Source organism: Capsicum annuum, chromosome 4, assembly GCF_002878395.1.
Source record: "Capsicum annuum cultivar UCD-10X-F1 chromosome 4, UCD10Xv1.1, whole genome shotgun sequence".
In the NCBI taxonomy this organism is placed as follows: Eukaryota; Viridiplantae; Streptophyta; class Magnoliopsida; order Solanales; family Solanaceae; genus Capsicum; species Capsicum annuum.
The window spans coordinates 230,750,065-230,776,260 of NC_061114.1; the positions used below are offsets into that span (position 1 = coordinate 230,750,065).

Genomic DNA, 26,196 nt, shown 5'->3' on the forward strand with positions numbered 1-26,196 from the left:
TTTCACAGATATATATATATATATTCACAGGTCAACTTCCAAGTTCTTATAGTAAACAAAGATTAGAAGAAACAGGAACTTCCTCAATCCACATCAACCAAACAGAAGCGTAAAAAATGTTTCTAAACTATCTCGATCAACCTACCTCTAACGAATCCAACATGCAGAACGGGTCAGATATATATATATATATATATTTAACTAACTTTCACTTGGAACAAAATCCTAAACAGCAGTATTTTGCTAACATTTTGTGCATCTTCTTTACTGTTCATCATAATCAGCGGAAGCGCATTGCATATGAGATGTCTTCTTACCTCGTAGTCCCCAAAATCCCAAACGCGGATGGACTGTTATCTTTTTTCAGCAGTTCTCATCGTGAACTCTAGCAATTTGATGTGAACAGGCTCTAACATGGAGCAGGTCTATTTTCAAGAGTTTGTTTGCATGAACTGGCGTTTGATTCTCCTTCTGAGTGTGTTTGTTTCCCAGTTTGTGAACCACCTCCTTTCGATTCAGAGCTTTCTGCTTGTGAGACAAGATAGTCGAGTGCGACGACAATATCACTGATGATGGGGCGAAAACTGGCTTGCTCCTGGATACACATTGCAGTAATTGCAACTGCATGGTGCAAAGAGCGCACAGAGAACTGACCATTCAACAAAGGATCAACCATATGAACAAACTTCCTCCGGTCCTTTAGGAAGGGACGAGTCTGCAACCAAGCAAAAAAAAAATCAGATAAAGAATCCTTGGAACACATTCAGATAAAAACATATTTTACTTTCGGGTCAGCAATGTGAAATTGGGTGCGGATCCAAGATGACCTATCCTTTTTTTAAAAAAAAAATATTCAAAACTGTTTACTGCAATACTTTGAATCTAGTACGATCTAAAGTTTCATCAACGGGCTATTATTTCAGTTGAGATGATGGCTAAATTCCATAAGCAGCCTACTTTACTTAAATTCAAACTGGAACCAGGTTGAGATCAAATCTACTGACAAGCTCGACATGTAAATTTTAAAAGAGAATTAACACGATTGGTTTTTAAGAAATATGAAACATGGCAATGAACGGGCAAATAAGGTTATTTATAGTATATATAGATTGTAAAATCTAAAAACTGTCGTGTAAAATATTTAAGCTGAACGTAAAAGTAGACTGAAATTAATATTCAGGAAGAGCAGATAATAAAAACTCACCCAAACAACAAGGTTCTGTTCTCCAGCATTTCTAGAGCTGTCATAAGCCTTTCGCCCAGTTATTAGCTCCAACAGCACAACACCTAAACTATAGATGTCAGATTTCAGAGTCAATTTTCCACTCATGGCATACTCGGGAGCACAGTATCCATAGGTTCCCATCACTCGCGTCGAAACATGAGTGTTTTCTCCAACAGGTCCCAACTTTGCAAGTCCAAAATCTGACAGTTTTGGGTTGAAATCATTGTCCAACAATATGTTTGAAGATTTCAAATCACGGTAAATGACAGGTGGATTTGCTTCGCAATGAAGATATTCAAGTCCATGAGCTGCACCAGCAGCAATTTTAAGTCGTGTGCTCCAACTCAGTGGCTTCTTCCCTGGTTCCACATCTACAATATCAATAGCAACATACTGTTCACGTTACAGCACTATCAAGCAAGATAACGCCAAACTTAGAAGAAAATACTACTATTTGATTACAAGGAAATTAGTAGTATATGACAATTATCTGTCACTCATAACAAATTACTAATACAAGCACACATATAGGACATGAGCTTGTCCAGCACCTTCCACTACAGTTACTAATGAGAGCAGTCCAAAAGCTATTCGACAGGTAATCTCAATTTCACGTTTGACATCTTGTGAAAGCAAAAGCTAATGTCATGTAATATAACCATAACAGTGCTAGAATGCAGTTGAATATATGAAAAACCTTTTTCATACGAAGGATCAAGATTCATAATTCAACATCTTTGAAGCAACTGGAAGAAGAACAACTTGACTAACAAAACTCAGGTAAATATAGCACTGTAATCAAACAGGGATACTGCTTGTGGAAAGAAATTCTATTACCAAAAAGATGATTCTCCAGGCTACCCATTGGCATGAACTCATAAACCAAGAGCCTTTGGTCTCCATCAGTGCAGTATCCGATCAAGTTGACAAGATTTTTGTGATGTAGTAAACTCAACATGAGGACCTCCACAATGAACTCCTGGTGTCCTTGAAGGCCATCAAGATTAAGTCGTTTGATTGCAACAAGCTGTTCCCGAGATCAAAAAACACAACAATAAATGGTCATAAAGTATAGCCCATCATACAATTTTCATCTTCTATAGGAGAAGTTAGTCCCAAAAGATAACAAAGGACATCGCATTCAAATTTCTATCTATGCAAAACATTCTCCTCCCCTGTTTCTTTCGGACAGAAGGAATGAAAAAACAATTACTTTTTTCCGGAAATATAAAGTTAGAGACATATATGAAAATCAAAAGCCAGTGTACTTTCGGAAGTAGAAAACTTGCCAGCCCTGTTTCTAGTCGGCCCTTGTACACACTTCCAAAACCACCTTCGCCAATAAGATTAGCTTCTCTGAAATTCTGGGTTGCCAAGGCAAGTTCTTTGAAAGTGAAACTGCGTGCGACATGACCCTTCTGGTTGTTACTTTCCCCGCCTTTCCCTCCTGTCAATCGTCCTTTTCTACCTTTCCCTAAACATAAACAAAACCCAAAACCCATAATTCAATAAAATGAAACAAAAAATCATATGATCAAACTCCACATCTCCAAAATACAACGCAAATCTCACACATTACTACAAGAACATACCTAGTGTAAGCCACAAAGGGGGTCTGGGGAGCGTAGAGTGTACACAGTCTTACCCCTACCTTGTAAAGGCAGAGAGGTCGCTTCCGAAAATCTGAGACACTACAACATAAAGTATCTAACAACCTCAACATCTCTAGAATCACAGTAAAAGGAACAGCTTTTATAACATATATAAACCACATTGTATGACAACCAAAAAAAACATAATGACAAACACAATTAGTACTCTAAAAGTAGTTTTCCTACATTACATCAAAAACTAAAAACTGAATCTTTTATCAAAGTAGATAAGAACAATGGAATATTCAATAAGCAAACCTGAAGATTTGGTGGATCTTGAAGGCACATCTTCATCAAAATCTCTTACATCTTTTCTATTAATACTCATGCAAGAAAAGCAAGCCATTTTCTTCTTCATAACTATTTTGGCACAACAAAATGCAGGTTTTCCAAAAATAACAAAACCCCACCTCAAATTTATGCTAGAATAACAACATCCAAGCTTCAAAATTTAAAAAAATGAAGAAAAAAAAGGATTTTGAAGCTCAGAAGAAAGAGGAATAAAGGGTAAAATCTAAACCTAATTATACTATGAAGCAAAAAAAAAAATATTAGAGGCAAAATATTGAAGCTTTCACATTCATAGATCTGCAAATACAATAAAGACAACCAAACAAATATAAATAGAGTAAAAAAATAAATATATTACTACTATTAACAATATACATTTTGTAACCAAAAATGGGTCCTAAATATTTGGTAGTATCTTCCTATGACTAAAAAGTCAGTTCAAACCAAGAAAATCTCAAATTTTTAACTATCTTAATTTAAATAATTTTACCAAAATTAAACCAAACTAAAAATGGGTACTAATTATCTGTCATCTTTAAGAACTCTATAACCAAAAAAGGTAAAATAATTATCAAAAAATCACAAAATAATTCCTAAATTCAGGAAAAATAACTCAGCTCCTTATTTAGCGCCAGCTTTAGTGGTAACCATTCTTTACTACCCTCAGTACCCACCCACCCACCAAAAAAAAATTTAAAAAATTAATCTTTTATTTAAGTGGGGCTTTTTTTGGGTATGAAATTAATTAAATTAAATTAAATTAAAGGAAAAGAAGAAAATGGGAGGGCAATAAAGTTCACTCTTTGATTATAGTTGCAGGTCGTTATCAATGGCAAAAGCATTTAAACGTTTGGGTGAGGGAAATGAACTCTCAAATTACTTATTTGCCCTTCTTCTTTGGTCCAAATGTTCGTGTCACGATTCGAGCCGAGACCCTTGTAACTGCTCAATCCGCTAGTAATATCATTCGTTTTGGGCCCAGAAACTTACTTACTTCTATATATCAACATTCCTCTTTCTGTATAATATTACCGATGTTAAATCTCTACTCTAAAAAGTTATATAGATAATGTATAGTCTTAGATATTAAAATGATTTGAATAATAAATAAATAATTTTGAGGATCCATGAAAAAAGAAAAAATGTATTTCTTTTAATAGATTTAGAGTAATAAAATATATGTTTTTAAAAATAATAAATAAATAAGGTTGATCTAGAAACGCGTTAGCGCCGTTATAGATTCTGCATGGAATTTGGGACCTAATATATAGGTGGAATATCGGACCATACTTTTAATAATCTCTTTATTCAATTAGAATATAACTACTTTTCAAATTTCGTTTTTGTTCCATCTAGCTTGCTTTCTGATGTTATCCTTAGTCAAACATCTCGAGATAAAATAGATTTTGTTGAAAGTATCGCCTCACATATGAATAACATAATGTATGAATTTAAATTTAATTAGACTTTAATATAGATATTGAATGCTAAAGAGAAAATTATTTCTAAAAAAAAATAATAATATTTTATTAAAAAGTGAAACAGATAATTATAAATTAATTAAAATGTATTGTTTTTCACTTGAACTTTTATATAAATGTTCATAGTTTGGATTTAAAAGTGAAGCCATTATCAAATTAAACAACATTTCAATCATCAGATTTAGATAACAATAACTACAAAGCAAAATCGTCATTCAGAAAAAGCCAAAAGAAAAGAAAAGAGGCCACATAATTGGTAAGAATATTAGGGAGTAATTTATTTTAACATCATCATTTAATATGTAATCATTTTTTCGAAATCCGTAAAACTTCTAAATTTTTACAAAATGAAATCGTTTGTTATAAGGAATAAGGGATAAATAGTTTTGTGCCTAAAATGAAGGATTATTTTATTCTACATTTGATGTGAGGTATTAGTTAGTACCGATACTATTTGTCCAATCATTTATACCAATGTGGTGAGATAAGTTATCTCATATACATAAAAAAAAATAAAAAAATTCTCAAATTAATTATCCCGTGATAATTTTTCCCAACCAAAAATGGTGGTCACAAAATCCAGTGTGTGTACTTCGGCTCATACAAAGTTGGGCCTTAGGGAAGGTATGGTTGAACTAGGCCCATATCTAACTTGGTCTTTGTCCATGGACCTTTAAATGCAAAGGAGTGAGCTAATGGGCCATCTAGATGCATGGGAAAGGCCCATATAGGAGAGTTAACAAACCAAACCATGGCCCAATGCTATACTTTTAAGTTTTGTTCACTAGAGATTTTTGCATCACTAAGTTGAGCAATCCACTACGAAGGCTGATATAGTAATCTAAAAATAAAGTAATATATGCTATAGCTTGTTAAATTATTCAATAAGCGAAACACTTCTATATTATTAGCATCAGGTAAAAACTTACCTGCACCCTGTGTTTACAGGGCCAAATTAATGTAATTTATCATGATTAAGTAAAATGAACAAATATCAATGTTTACATCTAAACACACCTTAAATGCTAGAGCCATTAATATGGGTCAGATCCGTTGGGCCGGCCCGACCCAGCCTGTAATTTGATGGAGTTGGGCTTCAGTTTTTGCAATCCATTTAAGAACAGTGCTTTTTAGCCAGGCCCGTAGAGCTTGAGCAATGTGGGTTGGGCTAGCCCGTGGGCTGACCCGTAAGTCAAATACATGCAACTATTTAGATTGCTTATTAGTATTTTTATTTTATTTGAAGAATATCATGCCAAAAGTTATTTAATTTCGCAATTAGGAGTATTTTTGGGGGGTGTTGGAGACTTGATTAACAAGTATTAACACTATGCAATATTATCTGGTAATATTTATGTTTATTAACATTCTAAAATTAAATTATAAAATATTATTTTTTAAAAAGTGGGTTGACCCGTGAGGCCCGCAGCCCACAGAGTAATGTTGTGGGCTTGGTGTTTTTTGGCCCACCATTTTGATGGGGCAGCCCGGCCTGACCCGTCAAACTTAAAGCCCGTGTGGGCTGGGCTGACCCATATTAACAGCTCTATTAAATAGTGATCCGTTGATGTTGTATAAACATTAGATGAGAGCATATAAACCAGAAAATATCTAGTGTAGGTTTATAAGTGGGGTTTAAGAATAATAAAACGTAAGTAGATTTTACACCTATCTTTGTAGGATAGAGAAATTATTTCTGATATATTTTTCAAATAAAAAAATATATATTCGAAGAAGGATGATTTGGTGTAAACTTGAACTCAAAACCCCAAAAGTAGAGACTTAGGGGACCAAATTTTTGTACAATCAAAGGATAAGATCCACATTTGAGAAAGTGAAGTGAACTAGGTAGAAAAAGAAGCTAATAAATCTAATACTTGCTTATTATTCTAACGTTAGCATAAAGTTGGTAGGAATTTGCAACTTTATGTGCAATTGAAGCATCCCCACATTATCTTTTTTTTTTAATTTAGTGTCCGGTACTCACAGAGCTCGATTAATCCAGATTCGCACAGGGTAGGGCCCGTTCAAGGATAGCCCCCCCCTTACCAATAGTTTTTTTATACCTAGGACTCAAACCAGAGATTTCTAATTAAGGGAAAAGCAGTTTCATCCACTTCACCACATCTTTTGGTGGTGCATAATGTTATATACTTATCGTTCTTTCTTTCACAAAACTATATTCTTCAAATCATCACATGGTGAATCAAATATAAAGTGATATTTTCCTCACTTTCTTTTCAATTTACACACATCACACGACTTTGTATTATTGTTTTTTTAGTTTTCATCCGGTGTTTTGTACCCGCATTGGAACCCCGACTAATTCGGATCGCACATTGCAGAATCCATTCTGGAGGTGGCGCTCCCAGCAGGATTTTCTTCGTACCTATGGCTCATATTATTGTTATTCTTTGTTTATTTGCATGCACTTCTACTACTATACCTAACATTTGCATTACTTTTCTACTACTATACCTAACACATAGTATATTACCCTTCATTAATTCTTTTATGAAGTCCCCCTTTTATAGTAATATTCTATAGTTAAGAGTAAGGTGAAGAAAATTAAAAAGCTTTACCTTAATTAAACGTAGGATTAAGTTGAATTTGTCAGTACATTAAAGAAGGGATGCATTTCCATGTTTTGTGTTATCACACAAAATTAATTAACAGAGTAGGATCTAATTAAGTCATAGTAATAAAGAGTCAATTCAATAATGGGTATCATCAACTAACTCTTTCTAAATCATCACTACTTCCATTATCATTAAGTAAGAATTTTTCAACACCAATATAATTCTTGAATGGTACAAAATCCATTCTCTTAAGAATTTAGCCACATTGCACACCATTGTACATGCACATTGCTTAGCTTTTTGGGGGGCTAGAAATTTGTATGTTGTAGAATAGACCCTTGTAATACGATCGTTTCTAGTATCTTACGCATGTCAAAAGTTTAGTGCAAACAGAATGTTGGTAACTTAGCACTAGAGTTCATTAAACTATGCATACTTGAATAATAAGTTAGTTAAGTTCTGGTTTAAGTCACTATATTTTCTCTTGAATTAGAAGTATTAGGAGTTGAAGAATTAAACCATATAACATGGGCTAAACTAAGTAGTCACTTAGTTAATAATTATGCATTAGTTTTTTTGTGTAAGTGTTGTGTTTTTACTTTTCTTGAGTCGAGGTCTATCGAAAACTACCTCTCTACCTGTCAAGGTAGGATAATGTTACTAGATGCTTGTAATAATGTTTGTTAAAGTCTAGTAAATAGTATCATTTCACAAACAAAAGTCAAAGAACTTTATGTTTAGTTCTTTTAACTGTTTGGCTTCCTAGTATAGTTCTATTCACTAACAATAATTTCACAGATAGTCATTCAACTTAAAAATAATTTTCACGCATGATCAATCAACTTATAACCAATCTCCTAAGAAATAAAAGCCACCTAAAATTCAAAAAAGTTGGTCTGAAAACTAACCAATCACCTAAACTACAACAATAACATACCCGATGAGATCGTACAAGTCAAGTGTGGAGAGGGTAAAGTGTATGCAGATCTTACTACTGTCTTTTAAGTATTTTGAAAATATAAGAGAGATAAATATACCCTCAAACTATCATAAATGGTATGCATGTATCCTTAATTGTACTTTGGTTGTGTAAACCCTTACCATCAATCTCTTGGGTCGTACATATCCTTTATCCCAACGGCGGGACATGTGACATTATCCTAGGTATTTATCTGATTTTTATTTATTTTATGGTAAAAGAATAAATATGCCCCTGAATATTTTGGTTGTGTATATTTATTTTATGGTAAAAGAATAATTTCGGGTCTAGAGTTGAATTTTTAATTTCAGATTTTAATTGGGTTTCGAGTCTGATAAAATAAATAATAATCAGGTAAATGTCAAGGATGATGCCACATGTCCCGCCATTTCGGTAAAAGCTATATACAACCCAAAAGATTGACGGCTAGAGTATATACATACCCAAAGTATAACAGAGGATATCTGTGTACCATTCATGATAGTTCAGGAGTATATTTATTCCTTTTCCGTAAAAAAAAAAAAAAAAAAAAAAAACAGCCTTGAGTAAATGTCTAAAATGATGCCACGTGTTCTGTTGGGTATATACAACTCAAAAGATTGACGGCAAGTTACAACGAATTATATATATGCGTATCGTTTAAGATAGTTCGACAATATGTGTCCCTTTTTCATTTTCGAAAATCACCTAAAGTAGTTATTAATCATTATCAACTTTATTGAAAAGCAACAACTACTATTTATTTTGAGCAACATTAAGAATAAACCCTTTTTTTCTATAGAAATAAATTTGATGTGAACAGCTGACTATCTATTTGATAATATTAAAATGCACATGTAATGATGTATGGTCTGATGGAAAAGGAATTTATTGTTGTCACAAAATGCAGAATATACTCTGCAGCTGGATAACAAGTCAATGATCACTTGTTCTATTTTGGATCATGGGTTCAAAATTTCAAGGCTTACATAAGAAATTCCCTAGCTTTACTCTAAAAAATTGAAAACATAATCTGTACAAACTTTTCTCCTGAAGTTCCTAATACAATGAAGCCCTAAAATTTTAGGTCACTGTCAATCATAGAAACCTGTGTTGTATCTCGTTCGAGAACTACAGGGCTCAGTAAAAATTAGAGTTGTAACGCTAAATCTGGCTGCTGCGAGGATCCAATCTGTAAACTAGCACTAGGGGAGCCCGGTGGCTGGACTTGTACATTCAGGTCAGGTGGAACCGACATTCTGCTCTTCTGCTGAACCGAAGATGCAGGCCGTGATTCACCGGAAGGCCTCACATTCTGTTCTGTACAAAAGTCAGGATTTTTACCTTGTGCTAGTGAATTTCCAGAATACAATGTCGCCCAGCTTTCTGACAACTTATTATCTCTACCAGGAAGCATCCCAAGTACTTGATTAGGCCTAGATGCCTCTTGTAGGCCTGACTGTCCTTTAGATGCAGAAAATCTTGACAACTCCGCCTGGGGTGACGACTCATGTCCAAACATGCCATTGAAACCGTTTCTTGGCTGAAGGAAAGGTTTCTGTGGTGCCTGGGAGGTAGATGCAGGATTTACCCAAGAAAAAACCCCATCACCAGGACCCTGTCTGCTTAGCTCATTTTGACTATTCAATCTCTTGACAGCTTCAAAGATTTCAGCGGAAGGCTTGGACATAACAGCAGAACTTAATCCAGAAGGTGTTGGTGTTACAGGTCTGCTAGAATGGGGATCAGCAGTCGAGCTATCTAATGACGACTTCTGGATCTCGGCTGGACAAGCCGACTCTGTTGGCCCTCCAACTTCTCCCACCCATCCAGGACCAAACTTTACTCCAGCAGGCAAAATATTTTCTAACTTCTTAGAAGCCAGTTTCCAAACAGCAGGCCCAAGATTTGCAGCAAATCTGGCAAGGCTTCGCGCATAAGCATGCTGCTCCGAGTGAACACCTACCTGTAATAGAGTCAGATGGCATCTTTAGTCTCGGTAAAGCAAAGTCTAACATAACATCTCTCCAAACACATAAAAAGGCTATTGGATTGGCAGACAGTTTTGTGGGGGTGGGGTGGTAGAGATGATGACAAAAAAAAGAACGATAAGAGATCAGGCAGGGAACTGGTTACCTCCAGTTGTTTGACTTATCTAGACCTGTCCAATGTAGAAAACTAAATATAGGAATATAGATTATACAAAAGTCAATATAGATATTTTTGAACAAAACAAAGTGGGCCAGTATATAGAATATAATACTGGATACACTTTTCTTGATTTTAAGATAAATAAATCATAGGTTGGTTCTCATTTAAATTTACCTAAAATTGTATGTCTTAACAGATAGAAATGTGTAATTTCAATAGAAGACCAGAGCCAAGAATTCCCTACTATTTGACCACCAAGAAAAAATAAATAATAGAAGAGTAGTAGTGTAAGCTATTAGTACGTACAGCCATTAACCGCTTCATATCTCCATCAGCATTCCACAGGAGAGATGGCTCACTATAAGAAGCTGAAGGATGGAATTGTTGGTACGTGTCCCGCCTGTTCTCATCAATCGAAAAATGTTTCTTACCATACTTCATGTCAGCCCTCAAGATATTAGCTGCAAGCAACAAGATAATTAGTCGCTTTTCATCGAAATAAAGTTGAAGAGGATTGAACATGGTGTTAAGTTTAAACCTGGAAACTCATTATTCCAATCAGTTACCCATTCAGAATAACTTTCACCATTACGCGAGCGATGGCCAAAAGATGCATCAGCCGTAGAAAGCATAGGCCCCTTTCTTAGATTATAAGAATTAGATCCAGTAGCTTTGTCACCCCCACTAGCAAGAGTAACACCTGGAGAATGCTCAGGGACAGCACGATCAATTGGTGAATTTTCAACGGACTTTTTGAGGTTTTTGCTTGGAGGACGGCCTCTACGAACTACCTTAGGTTGTGGCGCACCATCCTCTCCTTCATGCCTCAAGTTTTCAAAATCTCTTTTCGCAAGATCTTGAATGGATCGTGCCTACAGAAGGAAGTGTTAAGGATAAAGTGGAAACAAATGAAAAAACAAGAAATGGAGTAGAGAGATGCTAAAGACACCTGACGATAGTAAACTGTATCTGTGGCGTTATACTCCATTGCATTTGAACATATCAAGATAACATCAGCCTGGGTGAATCAGAAAAATGTCAGTGATATCAACATTATATTCAATTGTTTATACTCTAACAACAATTTTGAGAGGTGGGGAGATGAACAAAATCCTCTCCTACTGACCAAAATCACACCCAAACTATATATAGGAGAGATAGACGAATTGCAAATGAACATACGAAGCAATAAATATGAAAAGATCTCTGTATAATTCCGCAAACTCTACTTTCCAGTGAAATTACTTGTACATAACTTCCAAATCCTTCAAAACTTCCAATGCCGAGACTGTGGTACACGCCATCATCTCTTGGCCTTCATTAGACTTTTCTATTTTCCATTTTTTTTCTTTTAGAATAAGGGTACAATTATATGATGTGTACAACATAAAGAATGTGGCGATGGTGTTTTTACATCTTAGGAATACCTTTTCTTTTTTGCCTTTTTTTTTTAATTCAACTAGGTCACTCTGGATTGCCTATTCCAGCACCAAGCTGATACAAAAAATTTGGCAACCTTAAAGAACCCAGCCAAGAGAAGAATGTGAAACCATTCACCAGGAAGCATGTGCCAAATTTGCAATGCAAACTATTAGACACTGCCTTGGATTTCCTGACCAAGAACCAACTCACGAGGCTAAACACGAAAATACAAGAACTTCAAATAATGAAAGAGACCAATAATAATTGAACACCCAAAGATTAAGTCAAAAATTTTATATAAAAGATAGATTACACCAAGAATGAAGACAAAACTAAACGAAGAGAAAGAAAAAGAAACATATCCATTGAGCTTCAGTTTTTACCAAAGGACAACATGACAAACAGAAAAAAGTACTTCGGCTGTACCTTTACGAAACTCACCTAGCCCTCCATTTTCTCCTATTACAAATGTAAAACATGCCAATTATTTTCACTCTTCTATAAACTTACACATTCCAGATATTATGACTGAAACAGGGCAACATCAAGTTGACACACATAATGCAAGATTCTTAATAGCTACTAGCCTACTACACTTTTCTTTGATGTTTAACGAATTCTCCGACCATTTACTAATAAAACTCAAGATAACAGAATCACATTATACTAACAGGAAAGTTAACTTTGCAGATACTTCCAAAAGGTGTTACCCAAACAGAATCCATTATAATCCAAATACAAGAAACTGTGCTACAAAGTTCAGCTTAGCAAATCCATAACTGACCTCCAATTCTTCCAGGTTTGAGTAGAGCCCTCCATCAAGTTTCTTCCTTACGGTTCCAAAATCCATCGGATGCTCAATAATCTCATGATAATCAGGTAGCTGCAAGGAAACTATTTCAACATCCACACACGATATAGTTACAATTCAATCTCACTAGACATCTTTACAGACGCACCTCATTCGGATCAACGGGCTCAGAGAATACACCATAAGTGTCCTTCCTACATTTTATTATTGAAAGAAACTAATGCTCAAGTACACCATATAGAACCAAAAGAAACAGCCCAAGTACAAGAAGAAGATGGATATCCACAGAGAAAAGGAAAAAATAAAACATACTTTTGAAGTCTGTCGAGAATGAACACCAACATTTTTTTGTCTGGCAAAGGTGTTGTGGGTCCAGACACCAATGGGGATTCTGTCCACAAATAAATTCACCAATTAAATTTATAACCCCCCCAAAAAAAAAACTTTTACTAGGAATTCCCAACAAATTTTCCCCTTTTTCTGTCAATTTCCAAGAATGTTAAAAAGGATTAGATTGTAACCATGTTGAGTGTCTGTCACCATCATAAGCTTTTCTTCCTGCAAAATTCAACACAGAATACACATTCTTAGTACAATTATTATAAAACTTAAATTAAGTGGGTACCTAAAAGATCACATAAAAACTCAAAGTTACAGTAAAGGGGTCTCCTTGAAGTTGATAATTGAGCTAAATATCTCCACAAAAGCCACATCAAGCACAAGTTAAAACACTAACAACTGAAAAAAGGACCAATCTTGAAACTTTCAGCATAAAAAAAGCTAGTGGTTAAGAAGAACAAGTACAAAAAAACCCAAAAATAGAAAGTACCCAAATTTTAATATATAAAATAAGGAAAAAAATTAGTTCTTTATATAAAATATAAAAAAAAAACATAGAAGAAAACTGTATACAGAGTCAAAAAAACATGCAGATCTTGAAAGTCGTTGCCGTTACGCGCCAAATCCCCAAAAAGTCACAGAAAATTTCCCCACAAAAAAAAGGAAAAAAAAATAGTTTTCTTCTTCCTATTTTTTTTTCATAAATAGAAACCCATTGAATTAGCTCACTTCAATTTAAATTTCGAATAAATAATTAAATTCCCCTCCAAAAAAAAAAAACAATTCATTACCTGATCGGAAACGGCGTCGTCAGATCTACGATCAACGGAGCTGATCTTCCTCTTCTCAATTGCCCCTTCGTTATTATCGACAAATTCAGGTTCCAAATCAGAATCTGAATTTACCGAATTACCCTCCTCTTCTTCCTCCTCCGGCACAGCACCAGAATGTTGAGGCAAACGAACCACCAGCTTGACTTTCTTCTCTTCCCTTTCATCTTCATCATCATCCTCGTCTTCATCAAACTCCGGCGCCGGTGAATTCGACTCGAAATTAGGGTTACGGCGAGAAGAACGTCGAACAATTGAAGTTTTCTTGTTCTTGTTGTTGTTGCTATTTGTAATACTATTGTTGCTGTTTTGCCTTTTGCTGAGATCTGCTAAAGAAGGTCTCCCTTTCTTCTTCTTTCTCTTCTTCATTTCCATGGCTATGGAGGAGGAGGAGGATACTGTTGCTGTTGCTGTTTCTCTTTTTGTTGTTGTCTTTGATTTCGCTATTGTTGTTGTTACCTTACCCATTTCCCCAAACTTCTTTTACTTTTTTTTCTCTCTCTAAAAACAATGAGATTTTTATATTTTGTTTTTATTTTCTTTCTAATTTTGATTTTTTTTTTTAACAAATAATAATTATTATTATTGGGCGAATGAGAGTGAGGGTAACGCGTGACAAAGGCGTTACATTAATATGACGAAAACGGCTGTTTACTCACGCGCGTTATAACTCGTGAGTCGTGATAATGTGTATAATTTTAGAAAATATGGGGCGGGGATTATAATGCGATTCAGATGATCAATCAACTGAATTATTATAATTTTTGTGAGTCGTGATAATGTGTAGTTTTAGAAAATATGAAACGAGTATTACTACTGAGGAATCGAATTCTTATAGAGTTCAAATGATCAACCAACTGGATTATTATAATCAACCAATTATTATAATTTTTCGATGGAGAGAATTCGGACGAACCTCCTATAACTAGGTTGGCTCCAGCTGCACTGGATTTGAAATTATAAGAATTCATTTGATTAAAAAGAAGCAAAAAAGGAAAAGAATTGAAACTCTTGATATTAATTATGTTAATCGTTCCTTTTTAAGAAATGAAAAGTTGAATTTAAAGTTTTAATATTAGAGATGAATATCTGTTTTAAAGAGAACTAGAAAAGAAAATGAAGTGACATAAGTTAAAACAAGAGAATCGTTTTTTCTGATATGTACATTTTATAATGTGTCTATTTTTATGTTTTAAATCTTGTGGTTTGATATTGAGATGAAGTTTGATGAAATTACAGTTCAAAATACAAATAATTTAGAGTTAGTTTGTAATTTCAAGATAATAGTATGACAAATATAGATATTAAATTAAAACTAAATGTTTGAATATAGAAAGATTTTATCCAAGTATAATGTGATTTAATCATACCTATTAAAATAAAATATTAGTTTCACAAAGTAGTTAAAGACTAGTAATAGTTTATGATATTGAATGTTAGATAGCTAAAGAAATATCAAATGTTAAAATGAATTTTTTAAAAAAGTACACTTTTTTAATTACAAACCTTGGACATAAGCATAAGCTATAGGTTCAAATACCACCCAAAAATATGGTGTAGTGGATGAGTCTGCTCCTCCCTTAACTTGAGGTCTCGAGTTCGAGTTCAGAGTATGAAAAAATCCTTGGTAGGGAGCGCTACCCCCGAATGGGGCCTTACCCGATGTGAATTTGAATTAGTCAAATTTCAATACGTGTATCGGACACCGAATGAAAAAAAAAATATAGGTTCTTTTACTTCTAATCTTTTGCAAAAAAATAGGGAGTTAAAAAATATTCTTGGAAGTTAATTTGAATAAATTGTTCAAAAATCTCAGTTCGAAAATAAAACATTCTTTATCAAAGATGAAAATAAAATAAACATACATCTTAACTTATCATATTTACATAATTTTTCATTCTTACAAAGTAATTACAATAATTTGAGCTAATTATATATTTTTGTTGAATGTATCGGGAGTTAATTATATATCCCAACGCATCTAAAATCAGATAAAATACATCTTCGTTGGATGTATTACGTATCCCGATAAATCTAAAATCAGAAAAAATATATCGAGAATTAATTATGTATCTTTACAAAGAAAAAGATTTATCTTCGTAGGATTTATAGGAAGCTACTTATGTATCTCGACGGATCCAAAATTAAAATTTTCAGTAATTATGAAAAATAGCAAAATTTTTATAAATAAGTTTCATACTGTCAAAATTTTTGTTATTTTCTTTTATTTTCAAGACTTGAATCTAAAACTTATAATTAAAAATGAAGTGATACTTACCATGCAGTGCCATTAATCATATTCTATAGTTGTTTTTCAACAGTACAATAGGCTACCTAATATTACCTACCTATTACTATTTGTTTATTTTTTATTTTAACAAAATTTATGTCTCACATGCTCATAACTCAAAAAAAAAAAAAAAGGACAACCCGATTCATTAAAGTTATCGCTATATGTGGTGTCATGTACCACGTAATTTGCCCAACTTTCTAAACGTGATCTCTTGGGCCCTTGGTGTTGGGCCCTCAGCCCATTTTCATTCTCAACTTCTTCATATTGGTATTGGGCTGAAAACATCTCAGCCCAAGAAAATAATACTATCTTGTAGTGGCATGTTGCGTATGGGCTTCCTGAATTTCTAAGACAGAATTATAGTCAGGCCCAATTGCACAATTGAGTTCATGTGATTCGGAAAAACAGAGCGATTTTAAACTTTTGATCTCGTTTGCTTTATCAAATTCAACGAATTTAAATGTTTGTCTTGAATTTCTCAGGGATGAGTGGAGGTCAAAAGTTCGTCAAGATCCATTTCCAAGGTCATTGAGTGTAATTCATGATCCATGGTCGAAGATTCTTTTTCTTCTTGATGAACTTTTGACCTCTGCTTGCTTTAGGATTAAAAGTTGGTTAAATTCATCGGCAGCCCCTTAAACTTGACACGATCTTTCACTCTGGCACCTTAACTGGACGTTGTTTACTTTTGACACATCAAGTAGCCATAAATTGTGTCACTTTGACACCTTTTGCTGATTAGCAAATAGAGTATATTACACTCGCTTTTGAATGCGTTTCAGGGATATTTTCATAATTTTTTAGGAGCATTTTTATAATTTTTTCATCTTTAAATTTTTTAAAAATTCTACATAAAGATTTTTAAAATTTCATCTTCTCCACACAATTTTTCTTTACCTTAACCTCCATTTATGGAGGTTGAATCTTTCAAGAATCAATGAAACACACTACCACACTAACAATAACTAAATTACACCCAAAACAGCAACCCAAAATTCTCCTCTTTCACCCACGACATCATTAACACCCAAAAGAAAAAAAAAAAAGTTCATTCCATCAACCCACACAAGGAACACAACAAAATACTCATATCTTCTCCATTTTATTTTACCTATTGAACAGATAAATACGACTCCAATAAGAAATACCCAAATTAATATTTCTCCAAAACTCCTCAAAAATACAAAAAATCACTAAAAATTCAATGATTTACTTCTTTGGAGAATTTTATCAAACACAAAGTGTGCAAAGAAAAGTGAAATTATTTAGGAGGGCAAATGCAATTTTTTTTTTTGCTTTTCCACAAGGATAGTGGATTCTTTACTAGTAGAAAGAATCAATGTAGATCTAAAATTCATCCTTCTCCGTATTTTTCATCATATATATGAAATTCGTGAAGCTATTAATGTAGATCTATTATTGCCAGAGAATGAGAAGGTATGTTTATCATTATTGAAAAGCTCAATCCCCATTAATGGAGGTTTAAGCTAAAAGAAAGTTGGGTGGAGAAGATAATGTGAGTTTTTTTTTCTTTAATTATTTAGGGAATAAAACACATGTCATTAATTTATTGGATATAATTGCCATGTATTTTGGCCTTTAAAAAAACAAAAACTAATTGTGTGTATATATAATGATGTGGCAATGTAAAATTAGATGGTACAAATTAATTGATTAGGTAATCCATGTTGGCAGCGAGTGAGATCCACGCACTAGAGTTGATGTCGAAAAGTGTCAAAATGACATGTTTTTATAGCAACTTGAGGTGACAAAGTGAAAGATGTTGCCAAGTTTAGGGGACCGTCGATGGGTTTGACCTTAAAAGTTCTTTTCAATATCGACTATCAAAGGTTCGAGTCTGCCTTAATCTTATTACTTCCTTTGACCCAATACATGTGGTCTTCGTTGAATTTTGAGAATTAAACTTTTAAATTTAACCGTAAATTGGATATGAAATCTTTAACTTTTTTGAATTAAATTTTATATATTTAAAAATTACGTAAAAAGTACTATGAACCACAATAATTTGATAATTCAAAATATGTAAAAGATAACTCTCAACCACATAAATTATGACCGAAGAATTATACATTCCAATTTTTATTGCCAAATTAATGAATAGCTGACAAGTTAGTTGAAAAAAGAATCTAAGTGAGAAACTAATACTAGTACAATAATACTAATGGAATGATTGATTACCAAACTTTAGTACTTGTAATTATCTCACATTGGAGGTCTAATTTGTACTAGCTTTTCATTTAGGAGCAGCTCCTAATTATAGAGTAGATTTTATTGGTTAGATGGGACCAATTTCATAATTTTGTTAACTCATAATAATAGTGTAGATTTTATTGGTTAAATGGGACCGATTTCATAATTTTGTTAACTCATAATAATAGTGTAATAATTTGGTATGTGTATGCAATTCTGCTGACATATGCCAACCACATTTAACTAAGTATTACCCTACATTTTAAAAAAAAAAAAAGTTTAACCAGTAGAATCGGTGCAAGTCTGGATGGTTTAATATTGTATTATCAATCACCTCAAAATTAGTTCATTAATAATTTCAAATGAATATCAATGCAAAACTGGGTGCACAAAACAAAAGAAAAAATACCAGAGTCTCTAGTAACAATAAAGTATAATAACAAAACAAACAAGATAATGAAAAAAAATAAAATCTTTCAAAAAGGAGTAACACAAAATATTTTGGGTTCGAGGTTTGGTATGGAAAAGGTTATGTTAAAGTGTTGCTTCAAAAAATATTTAAATTAATTTACAATAATAATAATAATAATATATTCAATGTATTACCATATAGTGGGGTTTGAGGAGAGTGATTAACTGTACGCAAATTATACCGCTGCCTCAGTGAAGTAGAGATCACGTTGTTTTTGATAGTCGGGGCTTAGGATAGATAACAGTATAATAAACACAAAATATAAAAACATACAAATTAATACAATATACAAAATAAACTAACACTGCTAGTTAGTAAATAAAACAACACAACCACAAAATAATACTATAAACAATTTATTCGAAATCATAGACATCACCTAACAGAAGCGGAGTCAGAATTTTTGTTGATGGAGTTCAAAACCTAAAGAAAAACTCACCGAAGTGAGTTCAACATTTATAATATACACATATTTAATCATGTATTAATAATATATTTTTTCATCGAAGGGGTTCAGATGAACCCACTATTACTAGGCTGGCTCCGGCTCTGTCACCTAACCATGACCAAGAAACTCCAGACGCAAACAAATGATTCCCCCTACTATTACAAATGCACTCCGACCCCCAACTTTTCCCTTTACCCTAATTCGCGTCCTCCACACCTTTCTATCAAGGGTCATGTGTCCTCCACAAGTTGTCACTGCTTTATATCATGTCTAATCACCTCCCTCAAATATTTCTTCGACCTACCTCTGCCTCGTCTAAAATCATCCACAACCAACGTCTCATACCTCTATACTGGAGCATCCGAGCCCCTCGTCATCATGTATCCAAACCAACGTAACCTCACTTCTTGCATCTTGCTTTCCACCGAAATCACTCTCACATTCTCCCAAATAGTCTCATTCCTTGCTCTATCTCTCTTGGTAAGAAAAAACATCCATCACAACATCTCTATCTCTGTACCTTCAACTTTTGGACGTGGAAGTTCTTTATTGGCCAACACTACGCTCCAAATTAATATTATATATATTTTTAATATAGCAAGGGTGGTCCCTCACTAAATTATAAATTAATATTATATTTATTTTTAATATAGCAAGGGACGTCCCTCACTATATTATATTTTTCTAAAAAATTGTGAGATTAAAATAGCGATGATTGAGTGTCGGCGTCCGTCACTAATTTGTGAGGGTCTCCCTCACTTATAATTAGCAAGGCTCAAATTAGCAAGACACCTTGTAGCGATGGCTACCCTCACTAAATCTTAATTAGCGAAGGACGTTTTTCACTAAATCACATGGCTAAAACAAGACTTTTTAGTAGTGTCACTTTGTAGAGCTTACCTTTAAGCTTCGGAGATACCTTCTTATCATACACGACTCCTAAAACGAGCCTTTATTTCAACCACCCTGCAACAATATGGTGCGTGACATCCTCGTCAATCTCACCCTTTTCCTGAATCACACACCCTAAATATATACTTGAAACCATTCCTCTTCTGAATGATCCAAGAATCCAGCTTCACTACCACGTCACCCTCCTGCGACGAATTACTAAACTTAAATTCCGAATACCAAGTATCAGAATATAAACAAAAAAATAATTTAAAACTTATCCGATTTGATAAAAAATAAGAATACATTCGTTTACCAAATTCATATATATCCAGTAACACAAAATAATACAAATTTTAGGATAAGAATATTCTATTTGCCAAGTATATACTAGAACAAGAACCAAACAAAAGAATATAGCCGTCCTATTCTTTGTAGTAGTTCAAATCTTTCTATGTACGTAGCATCCATCACCAGTGAAAAATTTACAAATGGAAAATTAAAACCTCTTCATCATTTACCAAAATAAATAAGAGAAAATGAACCTCTCTATATCTCTTACGTGTACAATTGAAAAAAATATCTTCTTTTTTTCTTTTTTCTTTTTTCTTACAAAAATTAGTTTTGTGAGGCCCGTGCTAAATCCCGACCCAAACTCATGATATAAAAAATAATAATTTAAATTAAAAAATATAATTTATATTATATTTTTTATAATTAATATAATCTAATGACCGACGTATTAAATATATTTTATTGATAAGTTTTATAATTATTAAAGTTCTTAATCACAAAATTGAATAATTTTTTTAAAAAATTATTTATACAGAAGAAAGTATTATTGGAGAATTAGAATATATCAAAAGGCTACAAGAAATTCAATATTTTATAAAATAACATCATGATATTTTAATAATGAAAATTCAATGGTGATCAAAAATAAAAAAATATTGATATTTTAATGAATTTGTGGGTATGTAATTTCTCGGTTATATATAGAAATAAATTTGTTTTGATATTTATTATTTTATTTTCACCTATAATTTCATGTGACAAGACTGTTTGCAAAAAAAATTTCAATCTAATACAATAAAATATTTCAATGACTTCAAGTATATAAAACAATGGTTACAACTTTAGTTTAGAAGATTTACATAAACTAAATTAATAGTGATCTATAAGAATATTAAACAATAATTAAATTAAATTAATAAATTGTTTCATTTGATCCGTTTACTTGTCGTGTTTATTATTTACGCGCCCTTTAAAAAATATTTTATTCACCCTATTTTAATTATTAATTTATCTTTTTTCATATCTGGTAAAACAATTAATAAAGACAATGTACTATTTATTATTGATTAAATTATCCTATTTATTATATATGTTTTTAAAGAATTGAACAAGATTTACTATAAGGGCGTAGTTGAAAATTATTACTGCTTTGATTTTATATGAAAGTTATTTTTGAATAATTTTTTTGAGAAAAACTGATTATTATTAATTTAAAATGAAGTGAATTTTAATTAAATGATAAGAAGAGATCAATTACAAACAACAAAAAAATAAGAATAAAAATAAAAAAATTGATATGCAGTCTCTTAATCAAGAAAGTAAAATAAACGACCAAAAATTGAGATTCTTGTAAATAACGTAAAAATTCAATTGTATCACTTTTGACTTAATTTCCAGTACATACGAGAGTTGTGATTATTATATAAACAACACAATTTTCCATGTTTTTATAGACAAGAAAGAAAGGAATTATTAGAATGTGCATAGCAGTGTTTATTTGGCAAGCAGACAGTAGATATTCATTAGTGTTGTTGTTGAACAGAGATGAATATCACAATAGGCCAACAAAGGCAGTTCATTGGTGGGAAGGTGGAGATCAAATAGTTGGTGGTAAAGATGAAGTTGGTGGTGGTACTTGGTTAGCTTCTTCAACAAATGGTAAATTGGCTTTTCTTACTAATGTTTTGGAACTTCATACAAACCCTCAGGCCAAAACTAGAGGTGATTTACCTGTTCGCTTTCTTCAGGTACCTTCATCCTTTATACTCTCGCTATACCTCATACTTGGTTTACATTCATTCTTATAAAATTGTTTCGGATTTTGGATAGATAGATTATAGTACTATCTTGTGCCTGTCTTATTCCATCTTGTTGTGTGTTTTACTATTTAAAATCCTGAGGTAGTAGAATGGACAGCGTACACTTTATCCTCCCAGATCCCAGTTTATGGGAATACATTGGATATATTATTATTGTTGTTAGTTTATATAGTTGGGAATGCGACGCGACGATACAAGATATAGCTTTTGAATTTTGACAAGAAACATAAATATATGTGTCGAAAGTCACAAAGTTTCAAAATTTTTACATTTGGATCCAGAATTTAAAATGTATTCCGAGTTCACAAGTAGAACTTTAGGAATCGAACTCATCAAGATTAAATTTTGAATTCGTTCCTAATAATGTCCTTATTAGACAACTTAAATGGTTATTTGCAGAGCACAAAAAACCCAATGGAGTTTGCAAAGGAGTTGGTGAATGAAGGGAATGAATACAATGGATTTAATTTAATTTTAGCAGATATTGAAACTAAGAAAATGGTGTATATAACAAACAGGCCCAAAGGGGAGCCCATGGCTATACAAGAAGTCCAACCAGGTATACATGTGCTGTCCAATGCAAAATTGAACTCACCTTGGCCCAAGGTAAGAATATTTATCGCCCCTAGTCGATATACATCAATTATACGTTACACTACGATTTGAAGTACATGTTTTGGTTGTTAATTTCAGGCTCAAAGATTGAAATTGAATTTCAAGAAAATGTTGGAGGTATATCGGGTGAATGATGAAAATATTTGTGTCAGAGAGATGATAGAAAAGTTGATGAGAGACACCACCAGAGCTGAGAAAAGCAAATTGCCTCGTATTTGTTCTACAGACTGGGAGTTGGGACTTAGCTCCATATTTGTACAAGTCGACACACAGCTGGTAATTGACTTGTGATAAATTATTCGATACATAGATCGGAGTGTATGTAGAACCATCTCCAACTAGTTTAACATTTGTATAATCAATTTTCATGCATTTTTTTTTTTCAATTAATCTAAAACATTTTATTTTCTTTTTGGTGGTGTAAATATATAGGGGTGTTATGGTACAAGAAGTACAACAGCATTGACAATTGAAGTGGGAGGAAAAGTAAGCTTTTATGAGTTGTACCTTGACAACAACTTGTGGAAAGAGCAAATTGTCAACTATTGGATTGAAAAACTCCAAATTCAATAGATGTTGAATTTTACACACACACACTATATATACATATATATTCTTGTAATCAATCAAGAATAGTCATTTTATTTTTAATGATCATTCCCAATAGTGTGAAATCCATGCAAATTTCTAGAGAGGAAATTGTACTACATCTTGGAGTTGCAAGATATTAATAATAATGTTATTTCGATTCAGTATATCTTTTCAAATTTTGTGCATCATTATAAGTCTCACCTCATAGTCGATTATAGAGTACATATTAGCTGAAAGGTGAATTACACCAGAGGAGCAATAAGAGGGGACGATTATAGAGTACATATTAGCTGAATGGTGAATTACGCTAGAGAAGAGCAATAAGAGGAGAGATATATTATTCAAAACGTCGGGACACAAACTTAGCAATATATGTATGTTGCATCACAAACGTGACTCATAAATAATATGTAGGAAACATGACTATTTATAAATATTGCATCGATCAAATATGACTTGCAAATCGCATTTTGAAAAAACCGCAACTAATAAATTGCAGATACAGAGAATTTTAATCTCTTGATCACTAAACTATATATATATATATATATATATATATATATGAGATGAAGACATCTAAGTTAAATAGACTAAAGTTCTATTGTTCCAAAACCATTAACCCTAACAAAAATTCCATGACTTGTTTTGGTTCACGTAAAGAGTACAAAGCATTGGTGTCTTTTGGATTAGCAGAAACAATTATTGGAAAACCTTGTCTTCTTTTCCTTAATACCTGCAATTATAACTCTAAGTTAAAAATGATTTTAGATATTATAATAAAAATCTAATAAAGAGAAAAATACAATATATCGAGTATGTTGCACAAGGATAAAATGTATGTAGTCCGTCCCTTTACCTCAGAAGTGAGGCGGAGAGGTTGTTTTCGATAGACCGGCCACCTCGAAGAAATTGATACACACAACATAAATATGTAACTTTTGTTTTTTCTTTTAAAAAAAAAATTATACGTGATAGATTACATATTTTCTATACAAACTCTCGTAGATTTTATAGGAAATAGAATAGAGTAATTTAATATAATTTACCTTGAAAGCATCTTCATCGGTTCGATCATCTCCAACATATATTGGAAGGACATCATCTGAATTTCCAAATCCAAGATTTTCTAATAAATATTCCAATGCATGACCTTTGTCCCATGCAATATTTGGTCGTATCTCATACACCTATTTCATAGAAAGTGTTGGATAAACTTTTGTTAATTTAGCTTCATATATATATATATATATAAAATCTATATCTATAATCTATAATATATTAAAAGTGTGAAGACACTTAAAAAAATGATTTGAACTTTTTGCCTTTCATTAAAAGACTCCACAATAGATAAAATCGTCTTTTTACTAATTTTAAATAATTTGTAAAATTAAAAAATTCATTAGAATTAAGTTATTAAACCTTTTCTTATTTGAATTATGTACCTAAAATTTAGGGTTCTTTTTGAATTAGTGTTTATATGAAAAAAGTCAATCGTTTAAGAGAAATTTACGATTGAAAAATTGGAGGAAATAGGCATATTATTCCACCAAAAAAAGTGGTAACAAAACAATCAGAAGTTTATCTCTTTTATTTTCTTTATCTTCATTTAAATTGTGACTTAGTTTTGATTATATTATTTAACTATAATTTTTGAATATTATGTTATTTTCCACAATATGGGTACATAGAATCTGTATAACAAAACAACAACTTCAACTCGAGTTCAAGTATGAACAAGAACACAATGAAGTATTAAATACCCTCAACACAAGATCAAAAAGACCTTTCCAATAGGTGTATTTATTTTTCAGAAAATAAAGATGAAACAGAAATGATTAAGGCCAAGTCGTCTGAATTCACGGACTTTCCTTAAGGAATAATTTCCCTCACTGTACCTGAGGTTATGGAATCTTCCTCCCAGGATAAAATGACCTTCAATCCGACTATAGCGGTACCTCAAATAGGCGGATTCTTCGAACACACTCACTGTTTGAATGATCACACTTAGAGTATTTTTAAGACAAGAAGAATGTTTTGTAATCTGAAAATTTCTGTATTTTCTATCTCTAACTTGTGGATGAAAATCAGGTTATTTATAGCCAAATGATGCCTCTTTAGAAAGGAGGCAATGGTTCACTCCAAAGGTTGCACCTTTGCTGTAAATTCATGTCTGTTCATCAAAGATTTCATCATTTCATGAATAGTCATATCTTTCCATGAATCAGTGTGTCTTTTGCTGAATGGTTGCATCTGTTTATTCAACCAGTGCATTAGTTCAATTAAATAACAGAAACCAGTGCACCAGTTCTGAAGCAATGCAATATTTTTGAAGCAGTGCAACTGTTCTACGTCACTGTTCACGCATCACTGTTCACGTAAAACAGTAGCATCGCGTCACTCTTACTGCATGTAAATGGAGGATTAAAACTCAGAAATATTTCCTACGTTTTCATCATTGTTCAAATTTTGTCAAATAAAATTTGTCCAAAAAGAAAGATCTTATCGATCGATCATTTGGCAAATCCAAATTCATATCCAAATCCGAGCCGAGCGACGACGACGGTGCGAGGCATCTCTATTTCCTTGCCTCACTTACCATGTGGAGTAAGTGTTTCTCATTATAAACACTCTCAAGTTCTCTTCTTCCACCAATGTGGGAGAAAGAGTAAACTTGCCAAAATTGAGTACCCTTTCCATTTTTTGTGTTAACTCAATTTTTCTCTTCCACTTGATTTCTCCATTTTCCATTCAACACACTTTCATTACTATGAACCCAACAATTCCCCATTCATGTGGGGGATTGTTGGGTTCATAGTATATGA

At 32.8% G+C, this 26,196-nt stretch overlaps 4 protein-coding genes across 6 annotated transcripts in view; 1 reads left to right on the plus strand and 3 right to left on the minus strand.

Annotated features, from left to right (window-relative positions):
• On the minus strand, positions 1-3,980 carry LOC107866787 (probable serine/threonine-protein kinase PBL21). 2 transcript variants are annotated; one of them, XM_016712767.2, is made up of 5 exons: positions 3,136-3,980; positions 2,515-2,699; positions 2,063-2,252; positions 1,205-1,596; positions 1-715 (listed from the first exon to the last, which is right to left on the minus strand). In XM_016712767.2, exons 1-5 carry the CDS (start codon positions 3,233-3,235, stop codon positions 410-412), a joined length of 1,173 nt encoding a protein of 390 aa, XP_016568253.1. In that variant the 5' UTR covers positions 3,236-3,980; the 3' UTR covers positions 1-409. The 2 variants fall into 2 exon arrangements, with proteins under 2 accessions (XP_016568253.1, XP_016568252.1); XM_016712766.2 differs by having other exon boundaries at positions 2,494-2,699; positions 3,136-3,891.
• A 5,079-nt stretch (positions 3,981-9,059) lies between these two features.
• Positions 9,060-14,338, minus strand: LOC107866786 (bromodomain-containing protein 9). Its single transcript, XM_047411402.1, has 9 exons — positions 13,701-14,338; positions 13,092-13,128; positions 12,883-12,961; positions 12,719-12,764; positions 12,544-12,642; positions 11,287-11,355; positions 10,876-11,209; positions 10,644-10,798; positions 9,060-10,152 (listed from the first exon to the last, which is right to left on the minus strand). The coding sequence occupies exons 1-9, from the start codon at positions 14,205-14,207 to the stop codon at positions 9,337-9,339; spliced, it is 2,142 nt and encodes a 713-aa protein (XP_047267358.1). The 5' UTR covers positions 14,208-14,338; the 3' UTR covers positions 9,060-9,336.
• A 7,319-nt stretch (positions 14,339-21,657) lies between these two features.
• LOC107866785 (transport and Golgi organization 2 homolog) lies at positions 21,658-23,535 on the plus strand. Its single transcript, XM_016712764.2, has 4 exons — positions 21,658-22,096; positions 22,568-22,774; positions 22,862-23,059; positions 23,216-23,535. The coding sequence occupies exons 1-4, from the start codon at positions 21,827-21,829 to the stop codon at positions 23,354-23,356; spliced, it is 816 nt and encodes a 271-aa protein (XP_016568250.1). The 5' UTR covers positions 21,658-21,826; the 3' UTR covers positions 23,357-23,535.
• Positions 23,536-23,826: 291 nt separating this feature from the next.
• Positions 23,827-26,196, minus strand: part of LOC107868517 (trehalose-phosphate phosphatase B) — a 10,507-nt gene continuing 8,137 nt past the window's right edge. For both annotated transcript variants that reach the window (XM_016715221.2, XM_047411403.1), the window contains 2 exons: positions 24,421-24,561; positions 23,827-24,107 (listed from right to left, as the gene is read on the minus strand). In XM_016715221.2, coding sequence (XP_016570707.1) covers positions 23,973-24,107; positions 24,421-24,561 — 276 coding nt within the window. In that variant the 3' untranslated portion in view covers positions 23,827-23,972. The remainder of the gene's footprint in view (positions 24,108-24,420; positions 24,562-26,196) is intronic.